Here is a 20383-nt window from a genome sequence, read left to right as displayed (position 1 = left end):
GCAATGAACCAGAATTAATTAGGTAGAGCTTAAGGTAAAAGAACCGGAAGGGTCAAGTGATCATAATATGATCTAATTCACCTTGATATTTGAGAAGTTAAAGTCAGATGTATCAGTATTACAGTGGAGTAAATGGAATTACAGAGACATGAGTGGAGTTGGCCAGAATTGATTGGAAAAGAACACTGGAAGGGATGACAGCAGAGCAGCAATGGCTGGATTTCTGGAAGCAATTCAAAAGGCACAGTTTGTATACATCCCAGGAAGGAAGTATTGTATTGGAAAGATGACATAACTGTGGCTAACAAGAGAAGTCAAAGCCAACATAAAAGCTAAAAAGGGGGCAACTAACAGAGCAAAAATTAGTGGGAAGTTAGAGGATTGGGAATCTTAAAAACCAACTTAATGCAATTTAAAAGGTTATTAAGAAGGTAAAGATGGAATACAAAAGTAAGCTAGCCAGTAATATTAAAGAGGATACCAAAAGTTTCTTCAGATACATAAAGTGTAAAAGAGAAGTGAGAGTGGATAATAGACCATTCAAAAACGATGCTGGGGAGGTAGTGATGGGAGACAAGAAAACGGAGGATGAACTGAATAAGTACTTTGCATCAGTCTTCACTGTGGAAGACACTAGCAGTTTGGTGGAAGTTCCTTATGTCAGGGATCATGGAGTGTGTGAAGTTACCATAACTAGAGAGAAGGTTCTTGGGGAAACTGAAAAGTCTGAAGGTAGATAAGTCACCTGAACCAGATGGTGGACACCCCAGGGTTCTGAAAGAAGTGGCCAAAGAGATCTAGAAGGCATTAGATCGTGAAGGCATTAAGAATCACTAGATTCTGGAATGATTCCAGAAAATAGGAAAATGTCACTGCGCCCTTTAAGAAAGGAGAGAGTCAGAAGAAAGGAAACTATAGTCTGACCTTATTGGTTGGGACGATGTTGGAGTCGATTCTTAAGGATGAGGACTGAGGGTACTTGGAAGTACATGATAAAATAAACCATAGTCAACATGGTTTCCTCAAGGGAAAATCTTCCTTGACAAATCATTAAGGACCCCCATCACCCAGGACATGCCTTGTTCTCATTGTTACCATTAGGGAGGAGGTGCTCAACAATTCAGGAACAGGTTTGTTCCCTCTGCCATCCAGTTTCAGAGTAGACATTGTACCCATGAACGCTACCTCACTGCATTTTTCTCTCTTTGCACTGATTTCATTTAACATTTTACATACCGTAGATTTCGCACTACAGAGCGCACCTGATTAAAAGCCGCTGGCTCTAATTTTAGAAATAAAATCAATTTTGTACTTGTACAAGCCGCACCGGATTTTAGGCCGCAGGTGTCCCACGTTGTAATATGAGATATTTACACAGAAAGATATTACACGTGAGGATTTTTTAACTTTTAATTAAATCCATATGGTAACATAAACAAATACATATTGCAAATGCTTTTTTTCGAACCGTGCCTGTAACGCGGCTACTTTTAAATATACGTTGCGTATACTTTTTTACTGAACAACATTCCAATATCTCCTAACGACTGGTAAAAAATATATATTCTGCAGCCTACCAGGAAAAGTTATTGATCGCCTTTAACTTAAAAGCAGCGTTTTCGCTCCGCCGCTCGCCCCCCGCCTTCCCGTTTATCGCAAACCGGTATTTCCCACAAGACGCGGCGAAACCGGGTGTGACGTCATAGCATCCCGGGATGTAGTACAGAAAACAAATATAGTTAAAACACTTCTAACTTTAACTAACAAATGAATTACTAAGCGAAAATATTATAAACTAAATAACTGCCATAAAGGCAGCACAATGCTTTTCTTCGAGTGTTTTCCATGTTGATGAGGGTGAGTACAAATGACTGATTTACAATAATTTAATTGTGAAAGTGCGCTTGATTTATCGTACAATTTCATTGGACCTCTGTGAACTACTCATCAATTTTATTGGTCTACTGTTACGAGGCAAAATGTTTTTGGCGGCATGAAAAAAAATCATGCATTAGCCGCACCGTAGTAAAGGCCGCAGTGTTCAAAGCTGTTCAAAATGTGGGAAAAAAGTAGCGGCTTATAATCCGACATCTACGGTATATACTTGCTGTAATTTACAGTTTTTATTCTTATGTATTGCATTGTACTGCTAATGCATAACAAAAAATTTAATAACATACGCCAGTGATATTAATTCTGATTCTGGTTTAAACAGAAAGCTAGCATCTATTCATTTCCATTTCCATGCTCTTGTGTTTAATTAACATTACCTTTATATTTCTCCATTAGTTTCTGCTGTGCTTTCTTTCCTCTGCACTTTCTGGTCTCTCGTTTGTATCACTCACATTCACTGGTTCAGTTTTATGTATCCTCTTCACAATTCTCCCCTTCAATGTACATATGAGAAATAAAGTTGATCTTGATTGTTTGGTTATGGTTAAAGCAGAGGTTGACAGGTTGTTGATTAGTCAGGGCATGAAAAGTTATGGGAGAAGGCTGGGAAAGTGGTTGAGAGGGATAATAAATCTGTCGTGATGTAATGCCAGAGAAAACTTGATGGGCTGAATGGCCTTATTCTGCACTGATGTCAAATCCTGTTTTATTTCAGCTTCCTCTCCCTTAGCTTAATTGTAGTCAATGGGATATTAAGAGGCGATGCAAATATAACTTACTGCTGTATTTCTTTTATAGCGCTGTTTTTCCTCCTGTCTTCTCTTTACTGCTCTTTCTCCTTTATATTCAAAGATTCATTTATAATCAAAGTATATATGCAGTATACAACTCTGAAATTCTTCTCCTCCAGATAGCTACGAAACAAAGTAAACCTTGGAAGTCATTCAAAGAGAAACAGCACCCCCCCCCCCATCCCCTCCACAACCAGCACAGCAACACAATCATTAACCCCCAAAGCCCCCTTCACCGCACAAAATGTGACAAGTACACTGGACCCCAAATATCCCTCTCCCCGCATGATAAAATGAACACAATCTCAAGGACATTTTGCCTTAAATCCCCTCTCTCTGCACACAAAAAAATGAGAACGAACAGGCAGAAACACAGAGTATAAAATCTGTAAGACTGAAAAAAGTCCATTGGCCAAATTCATATCTATAGCCACGTCAATAAACGCAAAAACCCTCAGTGACCTCCTCTGGGCACAGTGACATTGATACATTTTACCACTGCCACCCCTTTCTCCTACTCACTACTATCCTCTCAGTTAGTGCTGAGTGATGGTTGTCCATTGATAACAGGAGATCTGTATGAGAGAGGTCTTTAAACTGGAAAAGCTGGGGCAGTTCTACTCTCAGCTTTGGAAGTCCAGGTCCAGTGGTACAAACAAGCATCATAAACTGGGGTCTTCCTTGGTTGCAGAGGATGACCATGACGTATTCTGTGCTTTGTCATGCCTTTTGCTCTGCACAGACTGTTGCAGAATGGCCTTCCTGGCTGTTAAATCTCACTGTAGATCTCATCCACCCGGTCTGCTTCAGCTGGTTTCACATGCGAGGACAGGCACATCCCTATTCCATCGGGGTATGAGTCCCACCGGCTACCCTCACCTGCTTTAGCCCGTCTGTTGAAGCTGTGTACCAGGTGCAGCTGCTGGTGCATGCAAACAGCAACATGGAGCCACAGGTGAGAGCAGAGTGTGTGTTGGGGACCACAAGTGAGTGAGCTGCCCCAGATTGGACAGGATCAACCCCTTCACCAAAGGTGCTATCCATCCCTGGATATGAGTTAAGTTTCACCTTAATAGCTTGTAAGTGCTGTGGCATGGTTTTCTAATAAGCAGTTCCTATTACAGGAATATATTTTATATATAATATATATATCTAAATTTATGTAAAATTGAAGAGGGAAGACTATTATTATTTGTTAAATGTATATCGAGACATACAGTGAAATACGTTTATGTCAATGACCAACACTGTCCAAATATATGCTGCGGGCAGCCCACAAGTGTCACCACGTTTCTGGCACCAGTATATCATGCCCACATCTTACTAACTCTAACCTGTACAGCTTTGAAATGTGGGAGGAAACCCATGTGGTCAACATGCAGACTCCATGTGCTGGGTGGCGATGACACCATAAAATTATATATAATAAATATTAATTAAGGTAAATAATAAAATTATTAAGGGATTGGACACGCTAGAGCAGGAAACATGTTCCCGATGTTGGGGGAGTCCAGAACCAGAGGCCACAGTTTAAGAATAAGGGGTAGGCTATTTAGAACTGAGTTCAGGAAAAACTTTTTCATGCAGAGAGTTGTGGATCTATGGAATGCTCTGCCTCAGAAGGCAGTGGAGGCCAGTTCTCTGGATGCTTTCAAGAAAGTGTTAGATAGAGCACTTAAAGATAGCAGAGTCAAGGGGTATGGGGAGAAGGCAGGAACGGGGTACTGATTGTGGATGATCAGCCATGATCACATTGAATAGCAGTGCTGGCTTGAAGGACTGAATGGCCTACTCCTGCACCTATTGTCTATTGACATTGCATGCCCACTGTTGTCACTGTGAACAAAGTCACTGGAAAAGACTCTGAAGCTGGTGGATATGGAAGCCTTTATTCCAGCACACTGAGTATGCAAGCATCATATTTGAGAAGCACTTGGAAGAAGAGACCTCTTTGACCCAATATTACAGAACATGCTTTATGCTAAAGAGCAAAAGTAACAGCACAGCAATTTTATAGTTACAGTGTGTTTATAGTGCTTCCTTTTGATTACATACAGTTTTCAAACACCACCTTCGCACCCTCACTCCAGACACCCAAAATGACTCTGGGCTGCTTTCATGCATATGCAGGTATCTGAGGTCCAAGTGGAATGTTTGTTTGTTTGTGATTGAGCCCAACCTGCAGCTCCAGGAAGCCCATTGTTCTGAGCTGTGTTTTAAATTCAATCTGCAATCCACATTCAAAACTGAAGATTAGTTGCTAGTGAAATTAATATTTGCTATATATCCTAACTGCAGAATACACTCTAACACCCACAACTCACTAACCCTGACATGGACGTTGTTGAAATGTGGGAGGAAACCCATGTGGTCAACATAGAAACTGCTTACAGACAGTAGCAGGAATTGCTGGCGCTGTGAAGCATTACACTAGCTGTGTCAAATATCCTAGTTTTTATTATTGAGTTGTTGTGTGTGAAATCAGTTTTTTTGTTTTTCTCCTTGAAGCCTCACGAGGATAGACCTCTGTACTTTCCAACTGTGACCACTATAAGCCTTGGCTCTCAAACTCTGCTAGATTTCTATCATCCCAGTACAACAGAGAATGAAAAAGGAGAGGTTAGTATCATTTATCTAGATCATTACTTTTTGCTACTTCATGTTTATATGATGGAAACGTTTTGAATATTTCATCTCACCTGAATTTGATACAATGTCAAGATTATAGAACAGTACAGCACCGGAACAGGCCATTCAGTCCACAATGTTGTACCAAACCAGCTGAAAAGCAAATCAAAACCACCTGAACACTAATCCCTACAACCTACACAATGCCCATATCACTTCATCTTCCTCACTCCATGTGCCTATTCAAACCTCTCTTAAAAGCCTCTAATGTATTTGCCTCTACCACCATACCAGGCAGCACGTTCCAGGCATCCACCACTCTCTCTGAATAAAAACTTAACCCTCACATCCTCCTTGAACCTCCCAGCCTCTCTCACCTTCAATGCATGTCCTCTAGTACTAGATATTTCAATCCTGGGAAATAGATACCCTCTGTCCACTCTATCTATGCACCTCATAATCCTATAAACCTCTATCAGATCTCCCCTCAGCCTCCCGACCGCATCGCATTCGAAATGTCTTGATAATATGTACTGTACCCTACAATATTTAATTTATGCACTTTACTTTGTTTATTATTATGTAATTCATTTGTAGATTTCGTGCTTACTTTCCTAAGTTATTGTGTGTTATGAGTACCACTGTGTTTTACACCCTGGTTTGGAGAAATGTCTTGTTTGGCGGTATACATGTATGCAATTAAATAACTAAAAACTTGATTTGACAAGAACAACAACAGCAAAACAAGCCCTTTCTCTCTACCCCACACACCCCAGGACAGGCCTCCATGTTTCTGGGCCTTCAGGTTCCGGTGGACTCTAACTATCAGACATCGGATCTTTGACTTCCCCTGCAATCTTGCAAAGACTCACAGACCCAAGGCTTCAGCCATCGGGCCTCGACTTTTGGACTTTCAATCTACCCTGGACTTGCCAATAATATTGAAATGAAGACCCCGATGCTGGGCCTCAAACTCAGGTCTCACCGACTTGCGTACCTGGGAGGTTATTGGCCCTTGTGTCTCCTGTCCGCACAGAACTCCAATGCCAGAAAATGCTGCCAATTCATTCTCATTTACCTTGGGGTGGGGGCCACCAGCCTTTGTCCTAACTAGTCTGCCAGACCGACATTCAACCTCAGGAACTATGTAAGTAAATTCCACACATTTATTTATTTAGAGATACAGCTCGGTAATAGGCCCTTCCAGCCCAACAAGGCCGTGCCACTCAGCTACACGCATGTGACCAATTAACCTACTAACCCATATATCTGGATTGTGAGTGGAAACTGGAGCACCTGGAGGAAACCCACACAGTCATGGAGAGAACATACAAACTGCTTGCAGTGTCAGGAATTGAACCCAGATCGCTAGCGCAGTAATAGTGTTGTGCTCACCACAAATGCTACCATTAAACATGCATGTACCTTGCCTGTTATATAGTCGTCGTCTCCTGAGTTTTACAAATTACAGGATAAATTTAAATATCCGGTCCTTAAATATTACTCTCCTCGAAGAGGGCCACGACCTTGTTGTGGTTTGAGGCTTGCGTGCCTCAATGACCCGGAGAGCTATGTTGGCTGGACTCAGGGCTTTATGATTTGGCTGTTGGTAGGGTCACCCGTGTCAAAGAATAGAGGCCAGATTCAGAGTGGTCCACCAGTCCTCCAGGTTCAGGGAGTTCAGCTCAGGGTGAACAACTCTGACTGGTCAAACAAAATTGTTATGGAAACAGCATGAAGAATCCCTCTACATGTGAGTGTGACAGAATACCTGAGTCTCCATCTGGACTTGCGTGACTGTCACTAGTGGAAACCAGAGGGAGCCACTGACATGATGAAGGAAGCCCCGAACACCACCGGAGATGGAGGAGCTTCATTGCTGCTCTAAATGCTGGCGGTGTAATGGGCGGTCAGTCAGTCAGTAAGTAATGTTACTGTGTACAATAGGCTGTCCTGAAATACACACCAACTAGCCTGGCATGGTTTAATAAATTATTGTAAGAAATTGCTTATCATTTGTACTGACTGTAATATAAATGCTTGTGGTCATGAGTATTGACAAGTTAGCTTTTATTTATTTACTGTAATTGGTGAATACATGTCTCAAATTTATTAAAATCTAACATTTGTTTACCATCACCATGTCTGAGATGCTGAAGTGTTGGAATGGACAGTAGTTTTGATGGACTGTCGATGATGGTCTCTGCAAGATTTGCTGTTGCTTGCATGGTGGTGGTGGGGAGGGGTTGATGCCTTTGCTGGAGCAAGTGGGGAGAAGGGGAGGGTTGATGATTTTGCTGCTGATTGTTAGGGGGAGGGAGGCTTTGGGGTTCTAATGTTTTCTGTCATTCATTCTTTGCGTTTTTCTGTTTTGTTGATGTCTGTGAAGAATAAGAATTTCAGGTTGTATACTGTATACACTCTGATATTAAATTGAAACATTGAACCATAACTCTTTTAAACATTAATGGATTTCCAGCTTAAACAGAACAACCGCCCATCTCACTGTTGCCATGGGAACATCTGATGTTTTTCTGTGTGACCAAACAGGGAAGTTTCATATTTTTAAGTGTTAAAATGTGTTTAAAGAATATTTAATAAATAATTTTATAATGGCAAATTCAAATGCTGATAATAAACAACTTGTTGATTACAATGTGAGATTTTAATAATAACACAGTGGTTTGAACATATCCTGTGGTTCCTGAATAACTGACACAAGATATTAAAAAATTTTAATATCAGGGCCACATCAGCAGATGAAAGATTTGTGTTTTTTTGCCACATTTACATCGAAGCAGAGTGAAATATGTCGTTTGCCTCAATGACCATAGCAATCAGTGGATGAGCTAACACCCACACCTCACGAAGCCTAACCTGTATGTCTTTGGTTTGTGGGAGGAAACCAGAGCACCTGGAGGAAAGCCATGTGACGACAGGGAGAATGTCCAAACTCCCTGCAGACAGCGGTGGGAAATGAAGCAGGTCACTGGTGCAGTAATAGCATTATGCTGTTGTGCTACACATTAATGTTCCTGAGGATGTCAACCTCTGTTTACTGACCAGAGCCATTTCAACACTCAGTCTGGGATTGCTGACTCTGGGACACTGTTGTGTGTGCTGCTTCACTGGCTCTGTCGCCTAGTGAACTGATGTGTGTTGAAGCTGGATGTCACGTGATGTCAGGACACTGATAGAATAATCAACAATCTTGTAAAGAAAGCTTTTGGCATATTGGCCTTCATAAATCAATGTATTGGGTACAAGAGATGGACTGTCATGTTGAAGCTGTACAAGATGTTGGTGAGGTCTAATTTGGAGTAATGTGTGCAGTTTTGGTCACCTACCTACAGGTAAGATGTAACCAAATTTGAAAGAGTACAGAGAAGATTTACAAGGATTTTGCCAGGTCTGGAGGACCTGAGATACAAGGAAAGATTGAACAGGGTAGAACTATATTCTTTAGAACATAAAAGACTGAGTGGAGATTTGTCAGAGGTATACAAACTTATGGGGGGTATAATTAGTCTTTTTCCACTGAGATTGGGTGGGACAACAACCAGAGGCTATGGGTTAAAATTGAAAGGTGTAAAATCTAGGGGAACATCAGGCAAAACCTCTTTACTCAGAGGGCCATGAGAGACTGGAATGAGTTGCCAGCACAGGTGGTGCATGTGAGCCGGGCCTCGGCCCGAAACGTCAACAGTGCTTCTCCCTATAGATGCTGCCTGGCCTGCTGCGTTCCACCTGCATTTTTTGTGTGTTGCTTGAATTTCCAGCATCTGCAGATTTCGTCGTGTTTGCCTGGATTTCAACGTTTGGATATGTTCATGGATAGTAGGGATATGGAGGAGTATGGTTTTGGTGCAGATCGATTGTAGTAGGCAGTTTAACTGGTTTTGGCATGGACCAGATGGGTTGAATGGTCTGTTTCTGTGCTGTACTTCTGTATAAATTTAATCTCCATTATTTTTTCATCCTCCTGATGGGAACCTGAGACAAGCTGACACTCTCTGAGACGTGGGTCTCTAGGCTGTCCCATTTTCAACTTCCTGCATGGTCTGAATAGAACTGTGATGTCTGAGCAATGTATCTGCTTCAGCAGACAAGTTTGCACCTGTCACAATTCTGCTGGTGAATGATCTGGGCATACACTGCATCACTGCTCACACAGATGAACCATCTTGTGCCGGGGGGCATCCGTATTCTTGTGCAGAACAGGTATCTACTGACATGTCACAGTCCCTTTGCTCCTGGAGGACCACAATTTGCTCATGGGAATGTCCCTGTCCACCAAGAGAAGCAAATGCCTTTCTGCTCAATGATTCCTCACAACATCTAGCAACTGCTTTGTGACCAAGGTCAGAGATCTAGTCTCATCACAGACAGGAGGACAGTTGTCTCCACAGTAGCTGTTACCATACAAGAAAGTGCACACAATGTCCAGAGTGAAAGGGGTGAGCAGGGCTCCACAGACTCTCCATAGGGTGCAGGAAGATACACTCTTCCACCCTCCTTGCTATCTCCTGAATTCTATCAACTAGCCTGATGGAGATCTCACCAACTCAGTATGCATCGCTAATCAGTTTCTGCAAGAAAACATCTCAAGTGGCCCTCAGTGTTTAAGAGCAGAGAGTACAGCCTCAGAATAGAAGGACATCGTTTTAGAATTGAAATGAGGTGGAATTTCTTCAAACAGACAGTGGTGAATCTGTGAAATTTGTTGTACGGGCGACTGTGGAGGGCAAATCATTAGGTATATTTAAGGCAGAGATTGATAGATTCTTGATTAGTCAGGGCATGAAGGATACGGGGAAAAGACAGGAGATAGGAGCTGAGAAGGGAATGGATCAGCCATGTTGAAATGGTGGAGCAGACTTAACAGGTCAAATGGCTTAATTCTACTCCTATATCTTATGGTCTGTTTCACCACCACATGCACCATATCCTCTCTCCAGTTCTGAACATATTCTCTGGCTTCAAGCACCCAGATGTTCAGCTGAGCTGCAAGCCAAATGGTCTTCTGAAGATGGGGATCAAACTTCTTCAGTATTAGAGCTGCACTCACTGGGTGTGTGACAAAGAATCCCACTCTTCTCTGAAGTAATGACAACTTGACTTCCAGCTACAGAGGATGCAGAGGCATCTGAGGAATTGAACCAAAGGGTTAAAACATGTGAATTCTGCTTCCAGTAGTAACATAGGACTGCCTGTGGACTCCAGCTCAGGATTTTGGGAGGTAGGGGTGGGGTTGCTCACAAAGGCTTCCCCATGAGTGGGTATAGCTGCCAGGCAGCAGGGGTTAGAGGTCAAGTGTTTTTCTTCTCCCTGTTGAGGTGCCACCCACAGCTGATGAGCCCTACCAAAATGTTTGTATATTTTTGTTGTGTATATTTACAAACAATAATCACTGTTAAAAACGCACTAGTTAGATAGATAGATAGATAGATAGATAGATACTTTATTCATCCCCATGGGGAAATTCAACTTTTTTTTTTCCAATGTCCCATACACTTGTTGTAGCAAAACTAATAACATACAATACTTAACTCAGTAAAAAATATGATATGCATCTAAATCACTATCTCAAAAAGCATTAATAATAGCTTTTAAAAAGTTCTTAAGTCCTGGCGGTTGAATTGTAAAGCCCAATGGCATTGGGGAGTATTGACCTCTTCATCCTGTCTGAGGAGCATAATAATTGTTGTAGATAATAAATCTGAGAGATTCTGTTGATGCTCAACATCCAAAGGAATACATAGAACATGCTGAAGGAGCTCAACATGTCACATAGCAGTACAGCCGTCATTTCAGACTGTGGCCCTCCTTCGGCTCTGGAAAGGAAGAGGGAAATCACCAGAATAAGTAGGTGGAGGGGAAGGAGGAGAGCTAGAAAGTGATAGGTGAAACCAGGTGGTAGAAAAGACAAAGAGCCTGGAGAGGAAGGAATCTGATAGAAGAGGAGAGTGGACCATGGGAGAAAGGGAAGGTTGGAGGCTACTCAGATGGAAAATAAGCTGTTTTGCCACTCTGAGGGCTGTCTCACCTTGACATGAAGTGGCCGTGGACTGACATGTTGGACTACAGTGAGAATGAGTAAATGGGAAATAACCAAATTTTGTGACATTAAATATATGCAAGTAACTAAATAATTTTTAACATCAACTGCTAAAATTCAAGGTGATTTAGCGAGGGACAGCATAGAATTCATACACATGGGGTACAACCAGAATTCCAGTTGCTTCTGGTGAGATGTCGATGTCCTTGCGATCGATGACAGGCTTGAAGACAAAGTTCTGCAGGAGAGTGGTCAAAAAAAGGAAGAGTTCCATGCGAGCCAAAGATTCTCCCAGGCACATTCTTTTCCCTGCAAGAGTACAGAAATGTTCTTGGAAAACAAATCTGTAAAAGGTTGTTTACAGCATTCAGCACTAATTACTTAAAATATATTTCATAATTGGAGACCCTTTTCCTGTTCCCTTGACTATTTTTGGTAAGATTAGAGATGGATAATAAATATAGCAGTGACATAATTACCTCATGAATAAACTAAAAAAAAGATCTGAGTTGAACTATAAGATATAGAAGCAGAATTAGGACATTTAGTCCATCGAATAGTCAATGCAATTCCATCATAGCTGATCCATTTTCCCTCTCAGCCCCAATCTCCTGCCTTCTCGATGTATCCCTTTGTGCACTGACTGATCAAGAATCTATCCACCTCTGCCTTAAACATACACAATGACTTGGCCTCCACACCATTCTTTTATATTCTAGTCATCCAGAAATGAATGTTAACCGCGTCTTTCACTTCCTCAGCACTGACTCAATCTGAAAATTAACCTTTAGGCAATCCTGGACAAACACTCCAAAGTCCCTTTGCACCTCAGATTTTTGAATTTGCTCTCCATTTAGAAAATAGTCTACGCTTTTATTTCTTTTATCGAAGTGCATGACCATACACTTTCAGACACTGTATTCCATCTGTCACTTCTTTGCCCATTCTGCTAATCTGTCTAAGACTTTCTGTAGCCTGTCTGCTTCCACTAAACAACCTGCCTGTCTACTTACGAGGGGTGATTGATAAGTTTGTGGCCTAAGGTAGAAGGAGATGATTTATTCATCTTCAAACTTCCTGCATTTTCACTCAAAGAGATGAATTGCATGTGCATGTAATGAGAGCTGTATAAAGAACTTATCAATCACCCCTGCTATGGATCACCTGGAGGTCCAAGACGCTCTTGTTACATGCACGTGCAGTTCAACTCTTTGAGTGATACTGTAGAAAGTTTGAAGTTAATAACTCGTCTCCTTCTACCCCAGGCCACGAACTTCTCAATCACCCCTGCTGTGGACCACTTCTACAAAGAAGGGATCCATATGCTCCGTATGCTGGACTAAGTGTGTACGTGTAGGAGGGGATTATATTGAAGGAGGCCACGAACTTATCAATCATCCCTCGTATGTTCATATTGTCCACAAACTTTGCCACAAAGCCATTAATTCCATCATCCAAGTCATTAACACATAACGTAAAAAGTAGACCTAAAACAGTCCCCTGTGGGACACCAATAGTCACCGGCAGCCAACTAGAAAAGGCCTCCTTTATTCTCACTCTTTGCATCCTGCCAATCAGCCAATGCTCTATCCATTTTAGTATCTTTCCTGTAAAACCTTGGGCTCTTAACTTGTTAAGCAGCCTTGTGTGCAGCACCTTCTTAAAGGCCTGAAGATCTGAGTACACAACATCCACTGATTCTCTTTTGTCTATCCTGCTTGTCATTTCTTCGAAGAATTCTAACAGATTTGTCAGGCAAGATTTTTCTTAATGAAACCATGCTGACTACAGCCTATTTTATCATGCGACTCCAAGACCTCAAAAACACATCCTTGACAATTGACACCAACATCTTTTGAAACATTGAGATAAAATTGGCCTGTTGTTTCCTTTCTTCTGTACTTCTCCCTTCTCGAAGAGTTGAGTGATTTTACAATTTTCCATTCTAATGGAACCATGCCTGAATCAATTGATTCTTGAAAGATCATTAGTAATGCCTCCACAATGTCTTCAGATATCCTTTCCAGAACCTATTTAACCTATTCTACTGTCAGACCTATCTGTTTTCCAAGAACCTCTCTCTAGTAATGGTAACTTCACACACTTCATGACCACCGACACCTGGAACTCACACCGTATTGACAGTGACTTCCACAGTGAAGACAGATGCAAACTACATTTCCCTGTCCCACATTACTATCTTTCCAGCAGTCCGATATCTACTCTCACCTCTCTTTTACACTTTATATATCTGAAGAAACTTTTGGTATCCTTTTTAACATTATCGGCCAGTTTACCTTCATATTCCATTTTCTTCTTAATGACGTTTTTAGTTGCCTTCTGTTGGTTTTTAAAAGCTTCTCAAACCTCTAACTTCCCAGTAATTTTTGTTCTATTATATACCCTCTCTTTGGCTTTTATACTGGCTTTGACTTCTCTTGTCTGCCACAGTTGTGTCATCCTGCCTTTAGAACACTTTTTCCTCTTTGGGATGTATATATCCTTCGCCTTCTGAATTACTCCCAGAGATTTCAGCCATTGCTACTCTGCTGTCATTCTGCCAGTGTTCTTTACATGTCGATTTCGGCCAGCCCCTCTCACATTTCTCTGGGTTTCCCTTTACTCCACTGTAGTACGGGTACATCTGACTTCAGCTTCTCTTCAAATTTCTGGGCTAAATCTATCATATTATGAACACTGAATCCTGTGGGTTCCTTTACCTTAAGCTCTCTAATTTATGACTTGTTTTGGATTGTTCTTTACAAACTCAATGTATAATCACTCTTAATAATGGATGCCAACTTTCTGAGACATTGCTCCTTGAAGATATCCTGGAAACTATGGAAGCTAGTGACCATGATGAAGCTGACTGAGTTTACAACTCTCAGCAGCTTACATTGATCCTGTACAGTAGCAACCTCCCATACCAGAAGGTAATGCAGCCAGCTAGAATGCTCTCCACAGTAGAAACTAGAAATTTGAGAATATTTTTGGTGCCTGACAAAATTTCCTTAAATTCCTAATAAAATATAACTGCTGTCTTGCCTTCTTATGAGCTGCATCAATATGTTGTGCCCAGGTTAGACCTATTTTTTAAATACATACATAGCTTATTTCTGATTGCCCTGAACTAAATAGCTTAGTAGCTGTATCAGTATCACATTGAGGCCCCACCAAGATTTCTTTTCTCACACTAAAAAGGACATTTATTTATCTATTTAGTGATACGGAGCAGTGTAGGCCCTTCTTGCCCTTTGAGACACACCACCCCAGCAACCTGTGACAACCCCGATTAACCTTGCCCCAATTACAGGAATATTTACAATTAACCTACCTGGTATAACTTTGGACAATGAGAGGAAACCAGAGCACTAGGGGAAAACCCGTGCATTCCACTGGGAGGATGTACAGAGACTCCTTACAAAACGGCACCAGAATGGATCTCTGAACCTTAGAACACCCAGTCTGTAATGGTGTTGTGCAAAATGCTACGCTACTGTGGCGCCCAAATTCATCAACCAGTTCATTTTTTAGTTACTTCATAGCTGGCATTATTGAACTAACTCTTTAAATTCCACTTTTTTGAATTACTAAAATTTAAATTCTGCTGCTGTCATTGTTGGATTCAAACTCAAATTCTGAATCAATAACCTAGATCACCGGCTACTAACATAGTAATTAATAACCAATATATTCTGCCCTTGTTCCATCATCAGGGACCCCCACCACCCAGATACTGTTCTCTTCTCGCTGCTGCCATCAGGAAGAAGATACAAGAGCCTTTGGACTCATACCATAAGATTCAGGAACAGTTATTACCCCTGGTGAGGACGACCGATCAGGTGTGAGCCACGGTGGCAGGACCTCTGGCACTGAGTCTGACCCTGTGGTGCAGAAGGATGGGACGGAGAAGAGGAGAGCTGTCATCATTGGAGACTCTATAGTCAGGGGAGCAGACAGGATGAGAATTTTGTGGATGTGAGAAGGAAATCCGCATGGTTTGTTGCCTCCCGGGTGCCAGGGTCCGGGATGTCTCTGACTGGGTGCATGACATCCTGGTACGAGAGGGAAAGCAACCAGAAGTCATGATACGTGTTGGGACCAATGACATAGGCAGGAAGAGGGATGAGGTCCTGAAGTGTGAGTTTTGGGAACTAGGCAGAAGGCTGAAGAACAGGACCTCAAGGGTGGCGTTCTCAGGATTGCTGCCAGTACTACGTGATAGTGATGGTAAGAATTGGAGGAGATGGCAGTTGAATGCGTGGCTGAGGACTTGGTGCAGGGGGCAGGGTTTTAGATTTTTGGACCATTGGGATCTCTTCTGGGGAAGGTGAGACCTGTACAGATTGGATGGGTTGCACCTGAACTCGAGGGGGAGCAATATCCTTGCTGGTAGGTTTGCTAGCATGGTTCCGGATGGTTTAAACTAATTTTCAAGGGGGATGGGACCTGGAGAGAGCAGTGAAAGAAGTGCAGTAAAGTGGAGTAAAGCCAGATGTGACATATAGAGAGGCTTTGAGGAAAGAGCAGCAGAATAAAGGGTGTAAAGGTAGTAAAGCAGAAGGGCTAAAGTGTGTGTACTTCAATGCAAGAAGCATCAGGAACAAAGGTGATGAACTGAGAGCTTGGATACATACATGGAATTATGATGTAGTGGCCATTACGGAGATTTGGCTGGCACCAGGGCAGGAATGGATTCTCAATATTCCTGGATTTCAGTGCTTTAAAAGGGATAGAGGGGGAAAAGGGGAGGAGGGGTGGCATTACTATTACAGCTGCAGAAAGGGTGGGTAATATAGCAGGATCCTCTTTTGAGTCAGTATGGGTGGAAGTCAGGAACAGGAAGGGAGCAGTTACTCTATTGGGGGTATTCTTTCGGCCTCCTGGTAGCAGCAGAGATACGGAGGAGCAGATTGTGAGGCAGATTTTGGAAAGGTGCAAAAATAACAGGGTTGTTATCATGGGTGACTTTAACTTCCCAAATATTGATTGGCACTTGATTAGTTCCAAGGGTTTAGATGGGGCAGAGTTTGTTAAGTGTGTCCAGGATGGATTCCTGTCACAGTATGTTGACAGGCCAATTAGGGGGAATGCCATACTAGATCTAGTATTAGGTAACGAACCGGGTCAGGTCACAGATCTGTCAGTGGGTGAGCATCTGGGGGACAGTGATCACTGCTCCCTGACTTTTAGCATTATCATGGAAAAGGATAGAATCAGAGAAGACAGGAAAATTTTTAATTGGGGAAGGGCAAATTATGAGGCTATAAGGCTAGAACTTGCGGGTCTGAATTGGGATGAAGCTTTTGCAGGGAAATGTACTATGGACATGTGGTCGATGTTTAAGGATCTCTTGCAGGATGTTAGGGATAAATTTGTCCCAGTGAGGAAGATAAAGAATGGTAGGGTGAAGGAACCATGGGTGACAAGTGAAGTGGAAAATCTAGTCAGGTGGAAAAAGGCAGCATACGTGAGGTTTAGGAAGCAAGGATCAGATGGGTCTATTGAGGAATATGGGGTAGCAAGAAAGGAGCTTAAGAAGAGGCTGAGAAGAGTAAGAAGGGGGCATGAGAAGGCCTTGGGAAGCAGGGTAAAGGAAAACCCGAAGGCATTCTTCAATTATGTGAAGAACAAAAGGATGACAGGAGTGAAGGTAGGACCGAATAGAGATAAAAGTGGGAAGATGTGCCTGGAGGCTGTGGAAGTGAGCGAGGTCCTCAATGAATACTTCTCTTCGATATTCACCACTGAGAGGGAACTTGATGATGGTGAAGACAATATGAGTGAGGTTGATGTTCTGGAGCATGTTGATTTTAAGGGTGAGGAGGTGTTGGAGTTGTTAAAATACATTAGGATGGATAGGTCCCTGGGGCCTGATGGAATATTCCCCAGGCTGCTCCACGAGGCAAGGGAAGAGATTGCTGAACCTCTGGCTAGGATCTTTATGTCCTTGTCAACGGGAATGGTACCGGAGGATTGGAGGGAGGTGAATGTTGTCCCCTTGTTCAAAAAAGGTAGTAGGGATAGTCCAGGTAATTATAGACCAGTGAGTCTTAAGTCTGTGGTGGGAAAGCTGTTGGAAAAGATTCTTAGAGATAGGATCTATGGGCATTTAGAGAATCATGGTCTGATCAGAGACAGTCAGCATAGCTTTGTGAAAGGCAGATCATGCCTAACAAGCTTGATAGTGTTCTTTGAGGAGGTGACCTGGCATATAAATGAGGGTAGTGCAGTGGATGTGATCTACATGGATTTTAGTAAGGCATTTGACAAGGTTCCACATGGTGGGCTTATTCAGAAAGTCAGAAGACATGGGATCCAGGGAAGTTTGGCCAGGTGGATTCAGAATTGGCTTGCCTGCAGAAGGCAGAGGGTCGTGGTGGAGGGAGTACATTCAGATTGGAGGGTTGTGACTAGTGGTGTCCCACAAGGATCTGTTCTGGGACCTCTACTTTTTGTGATTTTTATTAACGACCTGGATGTGGGGGTAGAAGGCTGGGTTGGCAAGTTTGCAGACGACACAAAGATTGGTGGTGTTGTAGATAGTGTCGAGGATTGTCAAAGATTACAGAGAGAGATTGATAGGATGCAGAAGTGGGCTGAGAAGTGGCAGATGGAGTTCAACCCAGAGAAGTGTGAGGTGGTACCCTTTGAAGGACAAACTCCAAGGCAGAGTACAAAGTAAATGGCAGGATACTTGGTAGCGTGGAGGAGCAGAGGGATCTGGGGGTACATGTCCACAGATCCCTGAAAGTTGCCTCACAGGTAGATAGGGTAGTTAAGAAAGCTTATTGGGTGTTAGCTTTCATAAGTCGAGGGATAGAGCTTAAGAGACGCAATGTAATGATGCAGCTCTATAAAACTTCAGTTAGGCCACACTTGGAATACTGTGTCCATTTCTGGTCGTCTCACTATAGGAAGGATGTGGAAGCATTGGAAAGGGTACAGAGGAGATTTACCAGGATGCTGCCTGGTTTAGAGAGAATGGATTATGATCAGAGATTAAGGGAGCTAGGGCTTTACTCTTTGGAGAGAAGGAGGATGAGAGGAGACATGATAGAGGTGTACAAGATATTAAGAGGAATAGACAGAGTGGACAGCCAGCACCTCTTCCCCAGGGCACCACTGCTCAGTACAAGAGGACATGGCTTTAAGGTAAGGGGAGGGAAGTTCAAGGGGGATATTAGAGGAAGGTTTTTCCACTCAGAGAGTGGTTGGTGCGTGGAATGCACTGCCCGAGTCAGTGGTGGAAGCAGATACACTAGTGAAGTTTAAGAGACTACTATACAGGTATATGGAGGAATTTAAGGTGGGGGATTATATGGGAGGCAGGTTTTGAGAGTCGGCACAACATTGTGGGCCGAAGGGCCTGTAATGTGCTGTACTATTCTATGTTCTATATGTTCAACCATCAGGCTCTTGAACCAAAGGGGATAACACAACCAATGAACACACATAAAATGCTGGTGGAACACAGCAGGCCAGGCAGCATCTATAAGGAGAAGCACTGTTGACATTTCGGGCTGAGAACCTTCATCAGGACTAACTGAATGGAAAGATAGTAAGAGATTTGAAAGTAGTGGGGGGAGGGGGAAATGTGAAATGATAGGAGAAGACCGGAAGGGGTGGGATGAAGCTAAGAGCTGGAAAGGTGATTGGTGAAAGTGATACAGAGCTGGAGAAGGGAAAGGATCATGGGACGGGAGGCCTTGGAAGAAAGAAAGGGGGAGGGGGGAGCACCTGAGGGAGATGAAGAACAGGCAGATTGATGGGCAGAGAGAGAGAGAGAGAAAACAAACAAATATTGTCAGGGATGGGGTAAGAAGGGGAGGAGGGGCATTAACAGAAGTTAGAGAAGTCAATGTTCAAGATGAAGCCACACTCAGGTTGAAGGAACAACACCTTATATACCAGCTGGGTAGCCTCCAACCTGATGGCATGAACATTGACTTCTCTAACTTCTGTTAATGCTCCTCCTCCCCTTCTTACCCCATCCCTGACAATATTTAGTTGTTTGTTTTCTTCTCTCTCTCTCTCTCTCTGCCCATCACTCTGCCTGTTCTCCATCTCCCTCAGGTGCTCCCCCCTCCCCCTTTCTTTCTCCCGAGGCCTCCTGTCCCATGATCTTTTCCCTTCTTCAGCTCTGTATCACTTTCACCAATCACCTTTCCAGCTCTTAGCTTCATCCCACCCCTTCTGGTCTTCTCCTATCATTTCACATCTCCCCCTCCCCCCACTACTTTCAAATCTCTTAGTATCTTTCCTTTCAGTTAGTCCTGACAATGGGTCTCGGCCTGAATGTCGACAGTGCTTCTCCTTATAGATGCTGCCTGGCCTGCTGTGTTCCACCAGCATTTTGTGTGTGTTGTTTGAATTTCCAGCATCTGCAGATTTCCTTGTGTTTGCTCTTTAAACACAACCAGTGAACTCACTTTCGAGGACTGTTCATCTCATACTCTCAATATTGATTGCTTATTTATTTATTATTATTATTATCTTTACTTATTTTTGTATTTGCAGAGCTTGTTGTCTTCTGCACTCTAGTTGAACACCTGAGGTTGTGGGGGGGGGTCTTTCATTGATTCTGTTATGGTTATTATTCGATAGATTGAGTATGCCTGTAAGTAAATGAATCTCCAGGTTATAAATAGTGATATGTATATGCTTTGATCGTGATTACTTTGAGCTTGTAATTCATCATGGAATACACCTTTGAGAAACTACAAACTTATCTATGTGATGTTTCTTAAAGTAAATTGGAAAGCTCAGAAATCTTACATGCTGCGTCTTGAGGTGTATTCTAGAGATATGGAACATAGAAAATATTAATTTCAACAGCAACCAGTCTTTAGATCTGAATGTGGTTTGTAGATTGAATTTAAAATGCAGCTCAGAACAAGGGTCTTCCAGGATCTGCAAATTGGGGTTGATTGTAAACCAGGAAACACCCCATTGTCCTGAGATCTCTGCAAATGCATGAATGCAACTGAGAGATGATGGTGATTAATATTCA

General features: G+C 42.5%; 2 protein-coding genes across 7 annotated transcripts in view; one reads left to right on the top strand and one right to left on the bottom strand.

The window, feature by feature from the left end:
• LOC140737366 (cytochrome P450 2C38-like) overlaps positions 1-20383 on the top strand; it is a 163390-nt gene that overhangs the window by 44709 nt on the left and 98298 nt on the right. The gene's annotated exons all lie outside the window — the stretch shown is intronic.
• Positions 4645-20383, bottom strand: part of LOC140737355 (cytochrome P450 2C39-like) — a 120894-nt gene continuing 105155 nt past the window's right edge. For 4 of the 6 annotated variants that reach the window (XM_073063806.1, XM_073063810.1, XM_073063808.1 and 1 more), the window contains one exon: positions 10752-11679. In XM_073063806.1, coding sequence (XP_072919907.1) covers positions 11498-11679 — 182 coding nt within the window. In that variant the 3' untranslated portion in view covers positions 10752-11497. Of the gene's footprint in view, positions 4912-10751; positions 11680-20383 lie in introns of those variants that run through there. The other 2 variants (XM_073063807.1, XM_073063809.1) reach the window with 2 other exon arrangements.

This window comes from Hemitrygon akajei, chromosome 12 (assembly GCF_048418815.1).
Source record: "Hemitrygon akajei chromosome 12, sHemAka1.3, whole genome shotgun sequence".
Lineage (NCBI taxonomy): Eukaryota > Metazoa > Chordata > Chondrichthyes > Myliobatiformes > Dasyatidae > Hemitrygon > Hemitrygon akajei.
This window is presented reverse-complemented; position numbering and strand designations above follow the sequence as displayed.